Consider the following 18,107-nt stretch of genomic DNA (forward strand, 5'->3'; position numbering starts at 1 on the left):
CAAGCTGCATATTTGACTGATGAGTTGATGTCATGCTCTCTCACTCACACGTACTTGTGCTGGCCAAACTTGCGCGTGCTAGGCGTTTTCCATATAAAGTCATGTGACGTATACTGTATTTCAGCCAGGAGGTTGTCGGCACCACGGACAAACATGTGCCCTCGACTGGCCTCAAAGACGCAATTGGAAGAAATGCACGCCTGGCCATTGACTGTCGTGAAGGTGCCCAAGTGTTGCTCGCACTCGCAATATACAGATCATACATCGCCGAAAGCCGCGGGCGCGGGCCAATCACAGCGCCCGTCGACTTGATTAGGTCTCGCCAAGCCTCGAGCGAAGAAGTTGCGACCAAACAGCCCTCCTTCACCACTATCACCAACGCCGACAACCCCCATTGATCCACTTCCCCTCTCGCTCCGAGCCGGCTTCACATAACCATGTTGGCTCGCTCAGCACTGCGTACGGCACGCACCGCCGGCGCCGCGACCCGCAATGCCACCAGCAGACCAGCTTCGGTACGCCTCCCACACGGCCCAGTTCCCGCAAACGGCTCCCGCGAGCTTCATCAACGCCATCTCTGGCATCATACTCGGGCCTGGGCCTTCTTCTGTTGCAATTGAATGTCTGGCTGACGGATTGGGTGATCACAGCGCTTTGCCTCGACATCGGCCTCTGCCGAGGGAGCTGCCTCCGCATGGAAGAACAACGCCCTCCCCGCCGGTGCCACCATCTTCGCCGTCGGCTCCACTGCCTGGTACTGGCATCTCTACGGACGCGATGTCGATGCCATGACTCCCGCTGAAGAAGGGTGAGTGTGCCAACTCACTAATTGCTCTCTAGCCGAGACATGGATGGAATGACGTCCACGCCTACGGCGGCAGCAATAACAACAGCAAAGAGAAGATGCAAAGGACAATAAGGAAAAAAAGAAGCTGACTGTGGAATTGATAGTCTGCACCCTACCCAGTACCCATGGGAGCACGAAAAGTGGTACAAGACGTTCGATCACGCTGCGTACGTCTTCCCCGAATGATACTCGCATACTCGTCCTAACATGCCAAATAGCCTCCGTCGTGGATTCCAGGTCTACCGTGAGGTCTGCGCATCCTGCCACTCCATCTCTCGTGTCCCTTACCGAGCTCTCGTTGGCAAGTTCATGACTGTCGATGAGGCCAAGGCCCTTGCCGAGGAGAACGAATACGACACTGAGCCCAACGACCAGGGCGAGATCGAGAAGCGCCCCGGAAAGCTCTCTGACTACATGCCCGCACCTTACAAGAACGATGAGGCTGCTCGTGCTGCCAACAACGGTGCACTGCCCCCGGATCTATCGCTCATGGTCAAGGCCCGCCACGGCGGTTGCAACTACATCTTCAGCTTGTTGACTGGCTACCCCGAGGAGCCACCTGCGGGTGCTGTTGTGCAGGATGGCCTCAACTTCAACCCCTACTTCCCCGGTACCGGCATTGCCATGGCTCGTGTGCTATACGACGACTTGGTTGAATACGAGGATGGCACAAAAGCCTCGACCTCGCAGATGGCCAAGGACGTTGTTGAGTTCCTCAACTGGGCCGCTGAGCCTGAGATGGATGACCGCAAGAAGATGGGATGGAAGGTGCTTGCTGTGACGAGCGTCTTGTTCTCTCTCAGTGTCTGGGTCAAGAGGTGCGTTTGCAGTGGTACATGGGCACATGGTGAAGCAATGCTAACGAGCACAACAGGTACAAGTGGGGACCGCTCAAGAACCGAAAGATCCTCTACCAGCCACCATCTAACAAGAGCATCCTGGACCACATCCCCAAGCCCAACAACTCCGGCAAGACGAACCAATAGGTGTCAAGCGGGTTTGGATTTTGCGCGGGTTGGAAGAGCGGGTAGCGGCAGCGTGTGTGTTCTATATCTTGTACAGTGCCAAGTATTTCCAACAATAAGATTTCCTTGTCTCGTGACATGGGCTGAGGGGGTGCATGTATATGTGTGTATGTGTGTATGTGAGTGTGCGTGTATATGTGTATGAGGGGTAGGGGGGTGTGTGCGTGCATGGGCGTAGGGTCCTTGCATACTGCTGGCCTAGGTACCTGTGTGTGATTGAGGATCGGGTTAATAGTAGATTGGCTATGGCAATCAATGGTGCAGTTGAAGAGCAGCAGGCAACATGGCGTCATCCGGGGCAATGGATTTGTGCCTGCGGTCTGGGTTCGCTTGGGCATGCGGCTAAGATAGGCGAGAGCGGCAGGCAGAGGCTGATGTGTATTGTGCCAGTCAGTCGTCTACCTATGTTGGCGACGACGAAGACGTGGAGGGAGCTTCTAGACTGTGGATGGGGTTCGTGCTGGCTCGGCCACGATGGGGAACAGAGCACACGGACGGACATGCTGGCTCGGCACGGTTGCAAACCTGTTGCTGGTTGCAATAAGCAAAGCGATGCCCCACCTGTTGGTGCATACTTGCAGAGTGTAGTATGGCCGAACAGCGCAACAGAGGCTGCACCCGTGCCCAAAGACACTGCACCCTGGCGGATGGACGACCCCAAGGCAGAGCTACACGTGTCACGGCTGTCGGTGACCTACGCACGTCAGGACGGGCTTTGTCGGGATTGGGCTCCACGGCGGCTCCCGTCGAGCCTCTTTGCCATGGGTCTGGTAGGCGTGCATACGGGTTGGGCTGTGGGCGGTAAGGGACGTGGACAATGAGCATGTACCACGTATGCGACTAAAGCCAACCACTCCACGACTCCCCCAGCCGTGCTACGACGACGCCGCGCCGGTGAGGCCAAAACAATTAAATAGCAGCACAAGTGGGCGGTGCATGTGCAGTAGACTCGCTCGAGCGTCCCAGCAACGGTACTGCTGCTGTTGTCACTGCACGGTCTTCTTCCGTCCCCCGTCTGCTATTAGGTGAAGAGGCCAGACTATTATGTCCGAAACAGCACGGCTGGATATTTCTCATTGTCATCTGATTTGGAGACTCTGGCGCAGACCTTGACGGCGTCACACGATCCGCCTTGCTCCAGCCTGTGTGCGACCAACACCACTACCATTACCACACTACAACCCAACCCGCCTGTTGTCTGCCCATCCAAGCCTCCATCAGACAGCCCCAGTGTTTCGAGCCCTTCTGCCTTGACTTTCTGCCGGCGAATCAGCGCCTACCGAGCCCACCACAACGGCCCCGTCAGGCATTCATCAAGCGGAATACCCTGGTTCCTACCGCAGACCTTATTCTGCCGCTTCTCCCCCCCCTTCCCCCCTCCCTTTCTCGCGCGTGAGCAACGAGGGTGTCAGCATCAACAACGACAACAGCAACAAGAACAACGGCTTCGCACAGAAACACTGCAGTGACGCCCCTGGACGTCTGCAGCGTCTGTCGTCTGCCGCTTGTCTGCTGTATACAAAGTGCATCGCTGTCTTTCCCAGCGCCGCACTGCCCCGCCCACGCTGAAAGCGGTCAGCAAAAACACCCCCACCACCACTTTCCACCTTCCCGTCGCCCACCCCCGTCCGTCTTGCCCTCCGCATCTCGACTGCTGCTCACCCGCCCCGTCTTGACCCATCGCTCGCCCCATTCCCTGCGCCCTCAGGACTCCGGACTCGGCCATTCTCTAGCAGGAGCAGGCTCGAGTACGGCTTCTCCTCCAGCACCGCCAACCTCATGCCGTTAGTCATAGCCCATCTCCCCCATACTCGCGCTATGCCTCGTGCCCCCTCTCGACGCTCGACCAAGTCGCGCGCTACGTCGTTATCGTCGCGTACGACGGGCAGCACTGCCCCGTCAAGTGTCTCGATTACTCCCCCTAAGCGCCGCTATCATGTCAAGGGCGACACTAACGTTGCGATCAGACTACGGAAGGGAATCATTGTCAACAACCACACGGGCGCATACGACAACGACGACGACGACGACTTCACTGACGAGGACTCGGCTGGGATCCAAGTCGTCTCCGCCAGTGAAGAGGAGTACAGCACTGGTGAGGAAACCGAGGACGTCGACGACGAAGAAGAGGAAGACGAAGAGGAAGACGACGAAGACGACGACGAAGACGAAGACGACGTAGAGGAAGAGGACGAAGGTTCGTGGGACTACATCGACGAGATTAACCCCTCGGACTCTGCATCCCGCCCTCGTGCCGTCAAGCACCACTCTGCACCACATCGTGCTGTTGCTCACCATCCCATTGTGCACCACGCTGTACACCCTCCTTCTGTAGCTCCACCTCGACAAAAGCCGTCTCGTCGGGAGCGAACATCTTCACGCCACGCTGCTCCTGTTCCTGATCCCCCCTCCCGCCACGAGAGCCATAGCCGAAGCCAAAGTCGAAGCCGAAGCAAACTGGATCGCCAACGCAGGCCGCGACGGCCAAGGCATCAATCCGTCCATCATCAGGAGCCTCCTGAAGTCGAGGACGACGACGATTACCCATATGGCGCCCCAGCTCACGGAGCCCCGCCTCATGGTCATCCAAGCGCTGGCTGGGGTCATATACCCCAGCCAGCGCCCAATGCCTTTGCACCTAGCATGGTTTCAGACCCTCGATATCAGTACGGCTACGCAGGAGGCACGCAATCACCCCCAGGTCAATTAGTTCCATTCGGCCATGACTCCCATGCTGCCTATGCACAGAACCCCTTTGCACCCAATGGACAAAACCCCTTCACACAGCCGCCCGCACCGGCAGCAGATCCACGTGCCGGCTACTTTCCCGAATATCAGGATCCTCGCTACCAAGATCCTCACCAGGCACGCAAAGCCCACCGTTCCTCGATGCCGGCGGCACCTCCTGGGGAAATGATGCCTTACTCGCCGACAGGCTACTATCCACCCTACGGTGCTCAGCCACATGGCATGCCCCAGCACATGTATCCCTACGGACATCCTGAACACGCACAACCACACTCAGCACACCCATCTCCACCTCCGCCTCCACATCCACATCCACCTCCACAGAAAGCCTCTTCAAAGCGAGCTACACCAAAGCCTCAGCACGACGAAGAGCGTCGTGCTGCCCCAACTCCGCCTACACCTGCACCTCAACCTCCACCTCAACCTGCTGCACCCCCACCTCAGACTCCAGCGCAGATGCATTTGCAGTTGCACCAGCCGATGCAGCCGCCGATGCAGCAGCCATTGCAGCAACCAATGCAACAAGCCTTGCAACAAGCCTTGCAACACTTGTCGCCAGTGCAGCAAATGCAACACATACAGCAAATGCAACAAATGACGCCAATGCAGCAGATACAGCACATACAGCATCTGGAGCAAATGCAACAGTTGCTTCAAATGCAGCAGCAAATAATAGCTACTCCTCCACCTGCTCCGCCCGCTCCACCACCACCGGAACCCGCTCAACCAGATCCTAAAGAAGAGGGCATGCTTATAAAACTCGAGAAGCTCTTGCTTCACAAAGCTGACGAAGAGGAAAAGGCAGCTGAGCAAGCCAGGAGAGATGCGGAGCTGGCCAAGTTTGCCCGTCTTGAGAACTTGCTCATTGCCCAACAAGAGGCCAAGATAGAAAAGGAGAAAGCTAAGAAGGAGGCTGCCGAGAAAGCTGCAAAAGAAGCTGAAGAAGCGAAGAAGAGGGGCGACGAGGACAAGCTTGCCAAGTTGGAGCAACTCATTCTTGCTCAAAAGGATGAACAACTGAAACGAGAGGCCGCTGCAGATGCCGCCCGTGCCGCGGAAAAGGCCGCTGCAGATGCAGAAGCGGCCAGAATCGCAGAAGAGAAGAGGCAAGCGGCCGAAAAAGCCAAAATCATGCTGGAAGCGGCCGAAAAGGCGCGAGAGGAGGCCGAGAAGAAGGCGGCTGCCGAAGCCGAGGAGACTAAGAAAGCCCACGAGAAAGCCCTTGCTGAAGCCAAAGCCGCTGCGGAGGAACTCGAAAAGGCAAAGGCTGCTGAAGCTGAGGAGACCAAAAAGGCTCATGAGAAAGCCCTGGCCGATGCCAAGGCTGCTGCTGAGGAATTGGAGAAGGCTAAGAAAGCTGCCGAGGACGAGGCTGCTGCTCTCAAGCCATCTGATGCACCAAAACTCCCAATCAAGTTCAAGGACGCTGTTGGGCGTAAGTTCAGCTTCCCATGGGAACTGTGCAAGACATGGAAGGTAGGTAAACAATCATTGCGTGGGTTGAGTGGCTACTTACATGAGATCAGGGCATGGAAGAACTTATCAAGCAGGCTTTCCTCCACGTAGATGTCATTGGGCCTCACGTGCACCAAGGCCACTACGATCTTGTGGGACCGGATGGCGAGATCATTCTACCTCAAATCTGGGAAACCGTGATCCAGCCTGACTGGGCCATCACCATGCACATGTGGCCCATGCCAGAGCCGCCACCACCACCACCACCACCTGAACCAGTAGTCGAGGTTTTCCCTCCGCCACCTCCGCCACCACCGGATGCGCAAATGTTCATGTCGCAAAATCTCCCTCTCAGAGGCAAAGGTAAGAAGGACAAGAGCAGGAAACGTGAGTCTGAATCTCACGCCCACGTCATAACAGTTCCTCCTCCCCCTCCCGCAGGTGCCATGCCTCCACCACCGCCACCTCCTCCTGGCCACCCCGGCGACGGTCACCATTCGCCACCCGCCGTCATTGTCGTACCTAGCGGTAGTGGCGGCTCGGGACACTCTTCGCGCAAGAAGCCTACTCCCTCGCCGTTTTTCCGATGGGCTGCCGGTACCGCTGTTCGCAAAGACTCGGGCAGGAAGAAGAAGTAAGAGAAGGAAAGGTGTCGGATGATTGATGAGTTTGATGTGTTTATGTGTTCATGTGTTTGATATGTTTGGTTCGATTGCTTGGTTGATTGATTGAACGAATGAGTTGCCAGGAATGGGTTTGGCGTTTGCTTCTTGTCTGCTCTTCATGTGGATTGCGGAGGTGCAAACCCATGTGCGAAGATACCATCCTGTTGCGATTAATGTTTTCTGGTTTGTTTTTTGACGTTGAATTCTAATACATTCTATAGCAACCTGTTGTTTGATCAGTCTGGTATCAGCGTACCTTGTGTGTGTGTGTGTGTGTGTGTGTGTGTGTGTCTTTGTCATTTGAGGTTTTCTTGGTGTTTGCTCGTCACTGCTCCTTGATCAGCTACTGTCATCTTGGGATATATCCACAGCTTCAATACGCTGGCTTTTTTTGTTTCAAACATAAAAAGTCGTAATAAACTTTGTGAACCGAACAGATACCAGGAATTGGAAATCGATCTTGTAAATGTTTAAAAAAGTCCATCATTCATTGTATTGCATTATTGACTCGTTGGTATATTTGAACACGTCCCTCTCTACCTCGTATTGACACACCATATCAGACCTCTGCCGTAAAGTCCTTTCGAATGGTAAGATTTTCAAAGTTCTCCTGATTCTCAATCACCAGCCCCTGCTCGTTTGCTAGATGCAGCAAGCAGATGAAGCAATAGCTCGTAGAGATATCCGCCATTGTTTGCTTGGGGTACACGGCTTGCAGGCTATTGACCACCTTGGTGAAGGTCAGGGAACCATCGACTGCCTTGACGGCCGGGTCGTCGACAGCGTCTGGCTTGGGTGGCGCGGAGATCTGTTTATCACGTTAGTTCACTGGCCGAATATACAAGTCATCAATATCTCGAATAGTACTTACACCTTCGAGCCCGATCCCCTTCCACAACTCATCCTTGAGCCGCTTCACATCCACCTTCTTCGCCACCCGAGCATACTGCACGTATTCTGGTCGGAATCTGCGACTCTGTGTCACTAGTTGCGCACCAAATGCGTCGGCTTGCGAGCTTGGTAATGAACCATCCAGGGGCTGTGTAGCATTTGGAGCTTCGGGGGCGGGCGAGAAATGATCTCGAGCATCTGCAAAGTCTTCATCGTCGTCAATAGGTCCGCCCGGCATTGGTAACCCATCATCTTGGAAGAAGTCTGCATCGTAGTTTCCTTGGGGAGCGCCATCTTCGACGTCGTTGCCTTGGTTGGCCCAGTATGCTTCGTCGACATGGCCATGTGCAGGTTCGTTGGCTGGCGGCTGCATTCGTCGTCCTTCCCTTCGCGGGCCCATGCGCGCTTTAGGTTTGAGGAACAGCCGCAGTAGTTGTCGAGAGTTAAAATGCTTGTCGTCTGGAAGCAGGTTCCGTGACTTTGATTTCCATTGTGCCTTAGGTAGCGATATGGTGGAATTCGACGTTGCAGGTGTGTAAAGCATGTCTGCCAAAGACTGCGACATGGGTGCAGTGAAGTCAATCTCGAACGGTTCCTTTTCTTTCCTCTTTACTGTCGGAGCCGCCTTGCCCATGTGCTTGACTCGCGAGATTCGCCAATGTTCCGGTCCTGCCCAACTCTTCTTGAGAGCTTGGTCGAAATAGCTGAGAATGTTTTCTTGTTCTTGGTCGCGGCCATGCACCATGGAGACGCCGTACTGAGCGTCAGTACCGACAGCACCCTCGCCCCCTTCTCCGGCTTCCTCATTGTCTTCAATGCCCATGGTATGGACGCGAGCTTGTGGATCCCGAATAGCTTCACGAGCCCAGACTTCACCACCTTCACCAAAGCCAGTCTCTGGAGGTAGGTCAAAACCACCCATGTTCACGTCATCATCATCGAAACCCATAGGGTTTTCATCGTCGAGGAAAAGACCGGATCGATTACCGGGTTCATCTTCTTCTTCGTCTTTGTCTTTGACATCGTCACGCCAGTCATCAGGGGCCTTGAGGAAGGGAAGGTCCATGGAACCATTTACATCTCCAAGATCGAAAGTCTTCATTGAAGGGCAAACATCTTGTCCATCAAGCCGGGATAGGTCAGGGAAGTATTTGGCAGCCAGTCCTGATATGTTGATGTCGATATCGTCGAACGAATGCGCATCCTGTGGCTCCTGCGACGGCTGACGGGCATCCTCGAGACCTGCACTTGGACGTGTATCTTCAGCGGTGGCATCACCCGCATCGTCACTGCTATCGAAGACAATTCTGCCTTTTCCGTCAATGGCTAGATGGTTGAGCAGCAGACCCTTTGCGCCTCCTTCGTCAAAATCGGCAGATGCCTTCTTGAAGAGTGGGTCTACAGAGAACTCGAGTTCCATTTTCTTGTTCTGCAGCTGAGCAAACGAGGATGCAAGGGTAGCCTCGGCGGAACGTGCAGCCCTCTTCTTGCGCTTCTTCTGACCATCCTCGCCGTCCTCTCCTTCGCCATCGTCATCACCCTCTTCTCCGTCTTCGGCATCGCCACGGCGTTTTCTGCTAGCATTCTCTGCGAGTCCGCTCAAAAGTTTACCAGTATCGGTAGCGACGCTATCGACTCTGCTGGTATAGATTTTGACGCATCCGTCCAGAGTGCAACTCGCTTTCTGGAAATTGACGCCGTCGCCTTCTTTAAGCAATGACATCTCGTGAAAGTAGTCGATGAGTGCAAAGTTCCATGAGTTGTTGGCATTGATTTTCTGTTTGGAGATGTTAGCATTTGCGTCGAGTGTGCCGTTATGGGCGTACATTGTCTGTGGCCATCTTCATCCACTCTTCGAAATTGGCCAGCAGCGGCATGACACGCTTGCCTGGCGTGACTGCTGTGCCTGTTATGTCGGGCATGCCATCCTGGCCCTGGGAGGGTGTGTGGGGGCTGTCCTGGCCCGCCGCAAGCGACATGCGCTTCCTGGCGGGCGTGGCAGTCGATGCTCGCAGCGAGTTACGCTGGGCTTCATTCTGGGCGTGGCGGCGGTTGGCCTTTTCCCGGCGGTCGTCGTTGAGGGGTACTCTATGCGAGTTAGCCGGGCCCAAGGGCGCGACGTGTGTAGAGCGAGTCGGCCTACTTTATGGGCGTCTTCTGCGGTGAGGCAGCCGTCGTGTACTTTGCCGTGCGCGGCATGGCTGCTTTGGGTGGGTGGACGTGATAGCCTTTGTAGTGGGGGTGCCGGCGGGGAGTCCAAGCCGTGGTGGTGTTGGTGGTCTTGTTTGTCAACAGCCAGGCCAGGGTCCGAGCGCAGGGCAGAGCGCCAAGAACAATTACCACGCGACGAGTGGAGAGATCTGCACCGCCACGCATCCGCTTCACCGCCACATACACATCCGCCTCAACGCCACACGCACTCGCCTCAACGCCTCAACGCCACGACACGACAACGGCCAACCCACTCAAGTGACGACACCCGCGGCAGGGCCTCTGTTGGCCTGCTGCTTGTCGTCGGTCCGCGCCGTCACCTCTTTCCTCTTTAACCTGCTTTCCTGTACTTCTTCTACACTTCTAGCATCCTTATCGCGCAACCGCTTCCGCCCTCCGTCCGCTCGTCTGAGCACGTCGACTATTGCGCCTATCATAGCCCAGGCGACAGCAGCGCCCGCTTCTGCTCAAACGCCTCGCGCTCCGTCTTCCGCCGTCCTGTGACACCCGCCCAAATCGCTCCCCCCAAAGCACTCGATTTCGCGGCCTTATCCATTGCGACTCGCCACCTTTCTTCGCGCTGTCGAACCACCTTTGCGACCGTTTAAAGAACATGTCGTGACCATGAACCACGACGCCATACTTCAAACTGTCCAGCGATGGCGGCGCCCACGCTACTCGGCACGCCCCTTCGCCCTTACTATCCTCGCCATTACCCTCATCTCGTTACTTGCATGGGCAAAGACACAGGCTCGTCCAGGCGCAACGTCATCTGGCTTGCTACACAAGAGGGACGTGACTATCCTGGATCAAGAGTGCCGCCTCGTCCACCATGCCCACGACCAGTGCGCTTTTGTGCGCGCAAACTGCCCTGATGAAGAAGCCGGAGTCATCTCGTATCTGACTTTTTACTACTGTCGCCTGCCTCACGCAAAGCCAGTCGCCTTCGCCCTCATGACCCTCTGGCTTGCTCTGCTCTTCAGCACCATTGGAATCGCAGCCAGCGACTTCTTCTGCGTCAACCTCAACACCATTGCGCGCATGTTAGGCATGAGCGAAAGTCTTGCTGGGGTAACCTTGCTTGCCTTTGGAAATGGCAGTCCCGATGTCTTCTCCACCTTTGCTGCCTTCCGCACCCACGCAGCAAGTTTGGCTGTCGGCGAGCTTATTGGCGCTGCGTGCTTCATCACTGCCGTTGTCTCAGGCTCCATGGCCCTCATTCGACCCTTTCAAGTCGCCCGTAAGAGCTTTGTCCGTGACGTTGGCTTCTTCCTCGTCGCCGCCGCCTTCAGCATGGGCTTCATCATCGACGGCAAGTTGCATCTCTGGGAAGCGATCAGTATGGTTGCCTTCTACCTGTTCTACGTCGCTTTTGTTGTTAGTTGGCACTGGTGGCTCAACCTGAGGAAGGCGCGACGGGCAAGGGCTGCCACTATGAGGAGCCAATATGTCATGCCTAATGGTGAAGAGGAAGAAATTCAGGAGTACCATGACGAGGAAACATCGTCTCACAGCAGAACCCCAAGTCACGGCATATCCATCGATGACTTTTCCATGCTTGAAAATGCTGGCAATGACGAGCGCATGATCGACGACGACGACAATGAAGAAGAGCGCGAACGTTGGATGGGCGAGCTGACCAACAACATGCGCGTCAACCGACCCAGCAACTCGCGTCGCAACACGCACACGCCCATTCGTCCCAGTCTGGTGGGAGCCCTCGAATTCAGGGCTGTGCTGTCTTCGCTGCAAAAGTCACGAAATATTCAGTCCATGCCCATCAACCTTCGTCGATACTCTGACGATCCGACCTACACCACTGCTCAGCAGCAAAAGTACATTTCACAAGGGACACATGCTGCCGCACAGCCTCCCTTTGACGCCCAATCTAGTGCCTCCGATGCCTTGGCACACGTGAGCCGATCAAACCTTGACATTAACTATGGTCTGGGTAATCGAACTCGAGCAGTGTCAACTAATGACATTGACAATATCTTGTTGCAACCTAGCACCCTTCAAGGTCAGCCCGTGCCTGATATAACACTTGCGTCGGCAACCCCTAATGACCGAGACACGTTACTGAACGCTCCCCCATCGCCAACTATTTCCCTGTCTCCACCAAATTCTCCATCCTCATACGATCCAATCTCAAATACGCCCAGAACAAGGCCAACTTCATCAAACATGCTCGCGCCACCTAGCGGTGATAACAGGGCATCGGTCCGCCAAGGCACATCGTCACCCAGTCCTTTCTCCTCGCCTGTCATAGAAGCCAGTGACCGCCAATCGCCTCCAAGTCTGAGGCTGGTTGTGCCAGATGCTAGCTCTCCGCCAATTCCTTTCCCCGCTTACACTGACTATCCCTGGTCGGCGCAATCAGCTTCGAGACCTGCAAGCCTTCGCCCGCCATCTCCTAGTGCATCTTCAGCGTCGGGATATTTCCCCAGGAACACATTTGGTCTTTTTGATCAAACTAGAACCCCTAGATGGTGGCCATCCAATCTTCTGCCTGCACCCTATGTGCTTCTCGCAACCCTCTTTCCAACTTTGACCAATTGGAAGAGCAAAAGCTTCTTTGACAAGATTTTGGGATTGGTAGCAAGTATACCGGTGTTTCTACTTACAATCACACTGCCCGTGGTCGAACCTCCGTCGGACGAGACTGAGACAAGCCATCCCGAGCCCTCATTCGACTTTGGTTTACCGACATCTCCATCGACCCACATTGGCAGTACAGATTCACATACACGTAATGCTTCTCTGACTTTGCCACCGGATAGATCAAATAGTGTTACGTACTCTAAGGATAACAGACCCTCCAATTTATCCATGCCACAGGGCAACAGCAACTCTTCCTCGGCCAGTGCTGGTCACACACCTCAAGTATACATTACAGGTACAGACACACTGGCGCAATCACCTGAGCAGGTTCCGGCACTCGGCTTGTCCGAATCGACACAATGGAATCGCTGGCTAGTCATTGTGCAGATATTCACGGCGCCATTGTTCATCGTCTTGGTCTTTTGGGCAAACATGGAACCCGACAACCCTCGCGCTCTACTACGCCATACACTTTACTCCTTAATTGCTTCACTGTGTATTCTGGCGCTGATTCTGCTCACCACATCTCCGTCTCGGCCACCCCACTGGCGCTCGGCGCTCTGTTTCCTTGGATTCGCTGTCGCCATCGCATGGATTAGCACGATTGCCAACGAAGTTGTTGGTGTGTTGCGCACACTGGGCGTCATCCTCAACATGTCTGATGCAATCCTGGGCCTCACCATCTTCGCTGTTGGAAACTCGCTTGGCGACCTTGTTGCGGATATTACTGTCGCGCGCCTCGGTTTTCCCATCATGGCTCTTTCGGCTTGCTTCGGCGGCCCTATGCTTAACATTCTGCTGGGCGTGGGCTTGAGCGGATGCTACATGGTGATATCCAAGGGAGAACATCGACATGAGAAACACCCGGATCAGTCGGTACATTTCCGGCCTTATCACATCGCGGTCAGCACTACATTGGTTATTTCTGGTGCGACACTACTTATCACTTTGTTTGGCCTGCTCATTGCGGTGCCTTTGCGCAAGTGGAAGATGGACAAGGTCATCGGCTGGGGATTGGTCACATTGTGGTCTGTGAGTACAGTTGCTAATGTACTTGTGGAGGTACTGGGATACAGTAGTAGTGTTAGCTAGAAGCCAATAGAGCAACCATTGAATACTTCACTTAGTGTGTGCTGCCATGCCATAGTACTGTGAATTGTGCCGACTTTCGGAGGGCTTGCAATAGCTGTCTAGTATCGATTTTTTTTTCTATTTTGATCTCCACCTTAGCTACAACGAGCTTCCGACGCCGATATGGGAACAAACAGCCCTAGGTTTTACTTTTTACTAATGTCTTTGATCACGACCAAGAGCAGTTTGTAGTCTAGCAGCAGCATTTGGAGTGCGGCCTGTAGGATTGTCAGTACCTAGAGTACCACAACATTTACACAATGTCCCCGTACTCCGCCACGAACACGAGCACTCAGAAGACGATGTTCTTGACATAACATCTTACGGCGGCTTTCTCGGCATTTCTCTTTCTATGAAGACTTTTTAATAGGCTTTTAGCACATAATCATATGTAGACAGTGAGCGGAAACATCTCAAAACCATCATTCCATTGGTTATGTCAGCTTACAAATATCATATCCATCTTGACTTGTTTTCATTTCCAAAATCTTTCACTGTTATCTCCAAATTTACATACCTACTATATGACCCCCGCTCGGCTGAGAAACTCATCGTGCGTAAGAGTAATGCCGCCGCTTCGCAACACTAGCTGGTAACAGCCCAGCCTCAAGGGAAATTGTACTAAATTAGCAGACCGGAATCGGCCTGTAGTGTAGCAGTAACAGATGGGGCAAACTGCCTCGCGAAATAAAATGTTATATCAAAATATGGTTTTTAAGTAGGAAATGCCATGCCACGTCTCCCGCCAACAAAAATGAAAACATATGTATCGACTTCTCGTACTTCTACCAGGGTTGAGAGTCACTTCTTAAAATGTTAGTCCTAAATCAACAAAAGCATGGGAGAGCGAATCTAGTGTTTAAGCTTCCCTGACACAAGGCGGGACATATTGCAAAAGCCCATTCACATTTTTCGTACATGGTGTCAAAAGAAAGTAGGGAAGATGAGTTGGAGAGCTGTGATGGACGTAGAACTTGTATTTATAGCGACGAACTATGTACATGATAATATATACACGAATTACGTCCTGCCAATCGCAAAGGAACGACGTGATCATCTGATTTAGAGGACAGCCTTCTCGACGGGGATGACACTGTCGAACTTGGTGCTGCCGTCGTAGGGGGCGGAACCGAAGAGGGTAGCACCGCTGGGAAGAGTTTGCTGAACGTTGAGCACTGTTGAATGTTAGCTCTGCTTTTGCATGATGTGAAAGACTGAACTTACACTTTCCATCCCACTTGAAGTCAAAAGCGGCGCGGTCACACCCGTGCACAACGGGAAGCTCGGCTTCGGGAGCCTCAACACAGGTGCTCCTCAACTTGTTGTCGCCAGGGTACTCATCCGAAGTGAATTCGGCGTGGAGGTAGACATATTTTGGGGCGGGGCCCACTTGCATGGTGACGTGCCACTGTCCCATACCATCACGGGGAAGGACGGCGGCGGAAGCGCTGGCTGCAAGAGCGAGAAGGACGGCGGAGAACTGCATGTTGGTGGTGAAGAAGGAGTTTTGGAGTGGTTTGGATATTAGAGAATTAAGGTGAGTACTGTAGTAGAAGTGATGAATACTGGTGGCGTCATCTTGTCTGGGGACCAGGTCACGCTTATATACAGCATGTTGTCACTGTCAAGATCCATCTTCATGCACGTTCTCTCGTGAAAATGGAGTCCATAGTATCGTGACAATGGAAAATGGTCGTTCACCTCGTAATGCGATGTCGCATTACGAGGTTCCCCATTGAGCATTCCTAGGGGGTTGCCTACTTCTTCCGTACTGATCGGCCAAATGCGCTTCTGCTATAGGACATACTAGGGTAACAATAGGCTAGATATTCTCTAGCGTGCGAGTACTGACCCCCTTTTCATTGCCGTACCCGGATTATTTTTAGAAATATATGGAGAAACAGCATTAATATTGAAAAGACCGTGCCTCCGCAATGACGCTTAACGCTTACCGAGAAGAGGTAGCAGCATCGACTGATGCTCCAGCGCAACCCTGCAAAATCATGTCACCGAGCCCTACTGGTAGGCCATGGCCATTTTCTCCAGCATGGTAGCATTGTTGGCATTTTAGGCGGTGCGTCGCCACTACTTTGGTCTCGTGATCCGAGTTGCAGCAGCTACGCACGTTTGTATGCCAACACATTGTATCTGCATACTTGCATCAGGAATGATCCATGTCAAGGTTTGACGTCGTATAAGTAACATAGCGCTATCTGCTCAATTGACTACGGACGGTCGCAAAGTCTCTTGCTGTCAGAGTCATGTGCGTGGGCGGCGGTCACTACCATGGCCGATCGATCACCGATTGCTCTCTCAAGTTCGCCACTTCCTGTCGGTATTGCCGTCACAACCGGCACAAAGAACAGAGGGGTGCTCTAACTCAGGTAGATCCTCTTGTTCGTTTTCTAAGGGAAGATACGTTCTTGCACAACGAAGACCGCGTAAAAGAATGAAAGGATACTAAGAAGCACTAGCGATCTGCACACGGCTAGAAATATATTATCGACTGATGGGAACGGGAAGATATTTAGGGAAGTTCGACAGACACTGCGTGGTCATCGAAAGGGTGATATATGCAGCGAATAGAAGAGGTTTTGTTGGGTGCTCAGGACAGTTGGGCTCCAGCAAAGGTTCAGGGTGGCTATAGAGCACACCATTGGTGAAAGTTAGAAGACCAGCCCCGGGGTTGACACACATGCATAGTTGGAACCTACATTTGTTCAATTTTCATCACCCCTGATTTGTACTTTACCTTTTTCCACGATATTTTTGATTCACTTCCGAGGTTGAAAAAATTTACCACTCAGCGGGATTCATCCACCAATACATACCGTAGTCAGTGATATTTATCGAGGTGGCGAGGAACTCATATCTGTTACATGATTCGTCGAGAAGGGTTGATACTAAATTATCGTATTTTTCTTGCTACTTGAACATCGATCTTGGTGGAGATGATGGCGCCTGCGTTCTTATGGACCCGTGCACTGACTTCTTAAGTTCTGTACAATAAGGGGAAGCTCTTCGAGCAGGTCATTCATGCAAATCACGTAGAGCCCGCCTAAGTCTGCCAGAAATTGTACAGGCAAGCACACAATCACTAGAGAAGAGTCTACTAGAAGAAATGATCAATACACCATCTTTCTTGTATATGGAACGAGACTCGAGTGAGGACATTTATTTACTTACCTAAACTGATAAGCGTCTGACCACCTACTCTTCACAACTCCCTTGGGCATCGCTAAGTTGATTATACTATTTGTGCAATCAGCTGGCGCATTTCATACGAAGTCACCAATTCGACATGCTGTCCGAAGTTCGGACCAACCCTAAGCTTGGGGATTGTGCTGTGTGAAGATCACAACGCGGTGCAGGGCGAGGGGATGGACATTCGAACTATGCTTGTGCAAGTATCACATTCATGAAAATGACCTCTGTCACGTCCTTCGGGTGTGTAGTGGACGGAAAACTACTGTTACTTCAGAATACTCGATAAAGCTACTAACATAGACAATTTAAAAGGTAGCACCAGCTATTATGGGAATGTCGGAGGGGGTGGCTGCTGGTGAGCAAGGGAGACTATGGCACCTATTCAGAGTTCAAAACAAGCAATTTAATTGATCATGAATTCGCGGAAGTGCCAGCGTCAAGGCCTTGTACGGCGCTGCGGAGCATACTGTGGCTCGTCCGCGGACCAAAATGTCTCTCCACTTCGGTTTCCCGAACTCTACAGGTGTTGTCTAGACTCTTCCCCTAAACGGAGACATCCTTGAACTCACAACATCCTCAAAATATCGATGCGTATGCACGATGAGCAATGAACCTAGCATTCTTATACAGATACCACGGACTCGTTTGTCAGCATGAGCTTGAAGTGGACAAGGGCCAGCTAAGAGCTACCAGGTTCCCGTCTTCTCAAGATTGAAGCGCATGATACTTAGTCAGACACAGTCAGAAAAAAACTGCGTGAAATCCATGTGTCATATTTCACTTGCTTCAAAACGCCTTCGGATGCGGTCGGAATTGTGCAAGGTGTCGCTTGTGCTCTGATGGCCTGGGTCTACTGCTTTGTCAATCGATCAGCTGTAAAAGAGTTATCATCGGGCCCTTTACACGGGTATACATACGTTTGTGGCCTATCAGAAATCCCTGGAACCATGAAAACAGGTATAGGCTGAAGGCAAGAGCACGGATCCAGGCGGATCGAGCCCCACGAGTTGCTTGGCAGGTTCATTTCTGGTAGGAATCCCGTTGACTCCGACCTGGCACAACTCACTCCAAGCAAATGACATCTATTGGTTGGTAAACTATCAACTAGGATGAAGCATGTTTTTTGCCGGGTACGGCATATACCTCAGTGTCTATCAAAGTAATCCGCCTCTCCGAAGGGAACTGTGAACAAGGCGTACCTGGTTTTCAGTCCCACTTGCGCGACGTGGATATTGTATATGCTCTCATCATACCATAAGTGTCGAATGTTACAAACACAGAAACGGAAATACACTTCTGAACTTCCCTCTCCGGTGATAGTCATCT

General features: G+C 52.9%; 7 protein-coding genes across 7 annotated transcripts; 4 read left to right on the forward strand and 3 right to left on the reverse strand.

Moving 5' to 3' along the window:
* Positions 1-437: 437 nt before the first annotated feature.
* Positions 438-1,833, forward strand: COCVIDRAFT_26513 (hypothetical protein; the record flags this gene model as incomplete). The annotated part of the gene is made up of 5 exons (XM_014701236.1): positions 438-515; positions 651-808; positions 952-1,014; positions 1,066-1,665; positions 1,722-1,833. The coding sequence occupies 5 exons, from the start codon at positions 438-440 to the stop codon at positions 1,831-1,833; spliced, it is 1,011 nt and encodes a 336-aa protein (XP_014556722.1).
* A 3-nt stretch (positions 1,834-1,836) lies between these two features.
* On the reverse strand, positions 1,837-2,061 carry COCVIDRAFT_98962 (hypothetical protein; the record flags this gene model as incomplete). Its single annotated transcript, XM_014701265.1, has 1 exon — positions 1,837-2,061. One exon carries the CDS (start codon positions 2,059-2,061, stop codon positions 1,837-1,839), a length of 225 nt encoding a protein of 74 aa, XP_014556751.1.
* Positions 2,062-2,117: 56 nt separating this feature from the next.
* Positions 2,118-2,693, forward strand: COCVIDRAFT_15872 (hypothetical protein; the record flags this gene model as incomplete). Its single annotated transcript, XM_014701219.1, has 1 exon — positions 2,118-2,693. The coding sequence occupies one exon, from the start codon at positions 2,118-2,120 to the stop codon at positions 2,691-2,693; it is 576 nt and encodes a 191-aa protein (XP_014556705.1).
* Positions 2,694-6,030: 3,337 nt separating this feature from the next.
* COCVIDRAFT_53327 (hypothetical protein) lies at positions 6,031-6,284 on the forward strand (the record flags this gene model as incomplete). The annotated part of the gene is made up of 2 exons (XM_014701266.1): positions 6,031-6,096; positions 6,147-6,284. Coding segments are annotated over 2 exons (204 nt in total), but the record flags the coding sequence as incomplete, so codon positions are not given.
* Positions 6,285-7,299: 1,015 nt separating this feature from the next.
* On the reverse strand, positions 7,300-9,830 carry COCVIDRAFT_99027 (hypothetical protein; the record flags this gene model as incomplete). Its single annotated transcript, XM_014701267.1, has 4 exons — positions 7,300-7,548; positions 7,612-9,408; positions 9,458-9,719; positions 9,775-9,830. 4 exons carry the CDS (start codon positions 9,828-9,830, stop codon positions 7,300-7,302), a joined length of 2,364 nt encoding a protein of 787 aa, XP_014556753.1.
* Positions 9,831-10,466: 636 nt separating this feature from the next.
* Positions 10,467-13,535, forward strand: COCVIDRAFT_98907 (hypothetical protein; the record flags this gene model as incomplete). The annotated part of the gene is made up of 1 exon (XM_014701268.1): positions 10,467-13,535. The coding sequence occupies one exon, from the start codon at positions 10,467-10,469 to the stop codon at positions 13,533-13,535; it is 3,069 nt and encodes a 1,022-aa protein (XP_014556754.1).
* A 1,101-nt stretch (positions 13,536-14,636) lies between these two features.
* Positions 14,637-15,060, reverse strand: COCVIDRAFT_15876 (hypothetical protein; the record flags this gene model as incomplete). Its single annotated transcript, XM_014701220.1, has 2 exons — positions 14,637-14,749; positions 14,799-15,060. 2 exons carry the CDS (start codon positions 15,058-15,060, stop codon positions 14,637-14,639), a joined length of 375 nt encoding a protein of 124 aa, XP_014556706.1.
* Positions 15,061-18,107: the final 3,047 nt, after the last annotated feature.

This window comes from Bipolaris victoriae (genome assembly GCF_000527765.1).
Source record: "Bipolaris victoriae FI3 unplaced genomic scaffold scaffold_41, whole genome shotgun sequence".
NCBI classification, from domain to species: domain Eukaryota; kingdom Fungi; phylum Ascomycota; class Dothideomycetes; order Pleosporales; family Pleosporaceae; genus Bipolaris; species Bipolaris victoriae.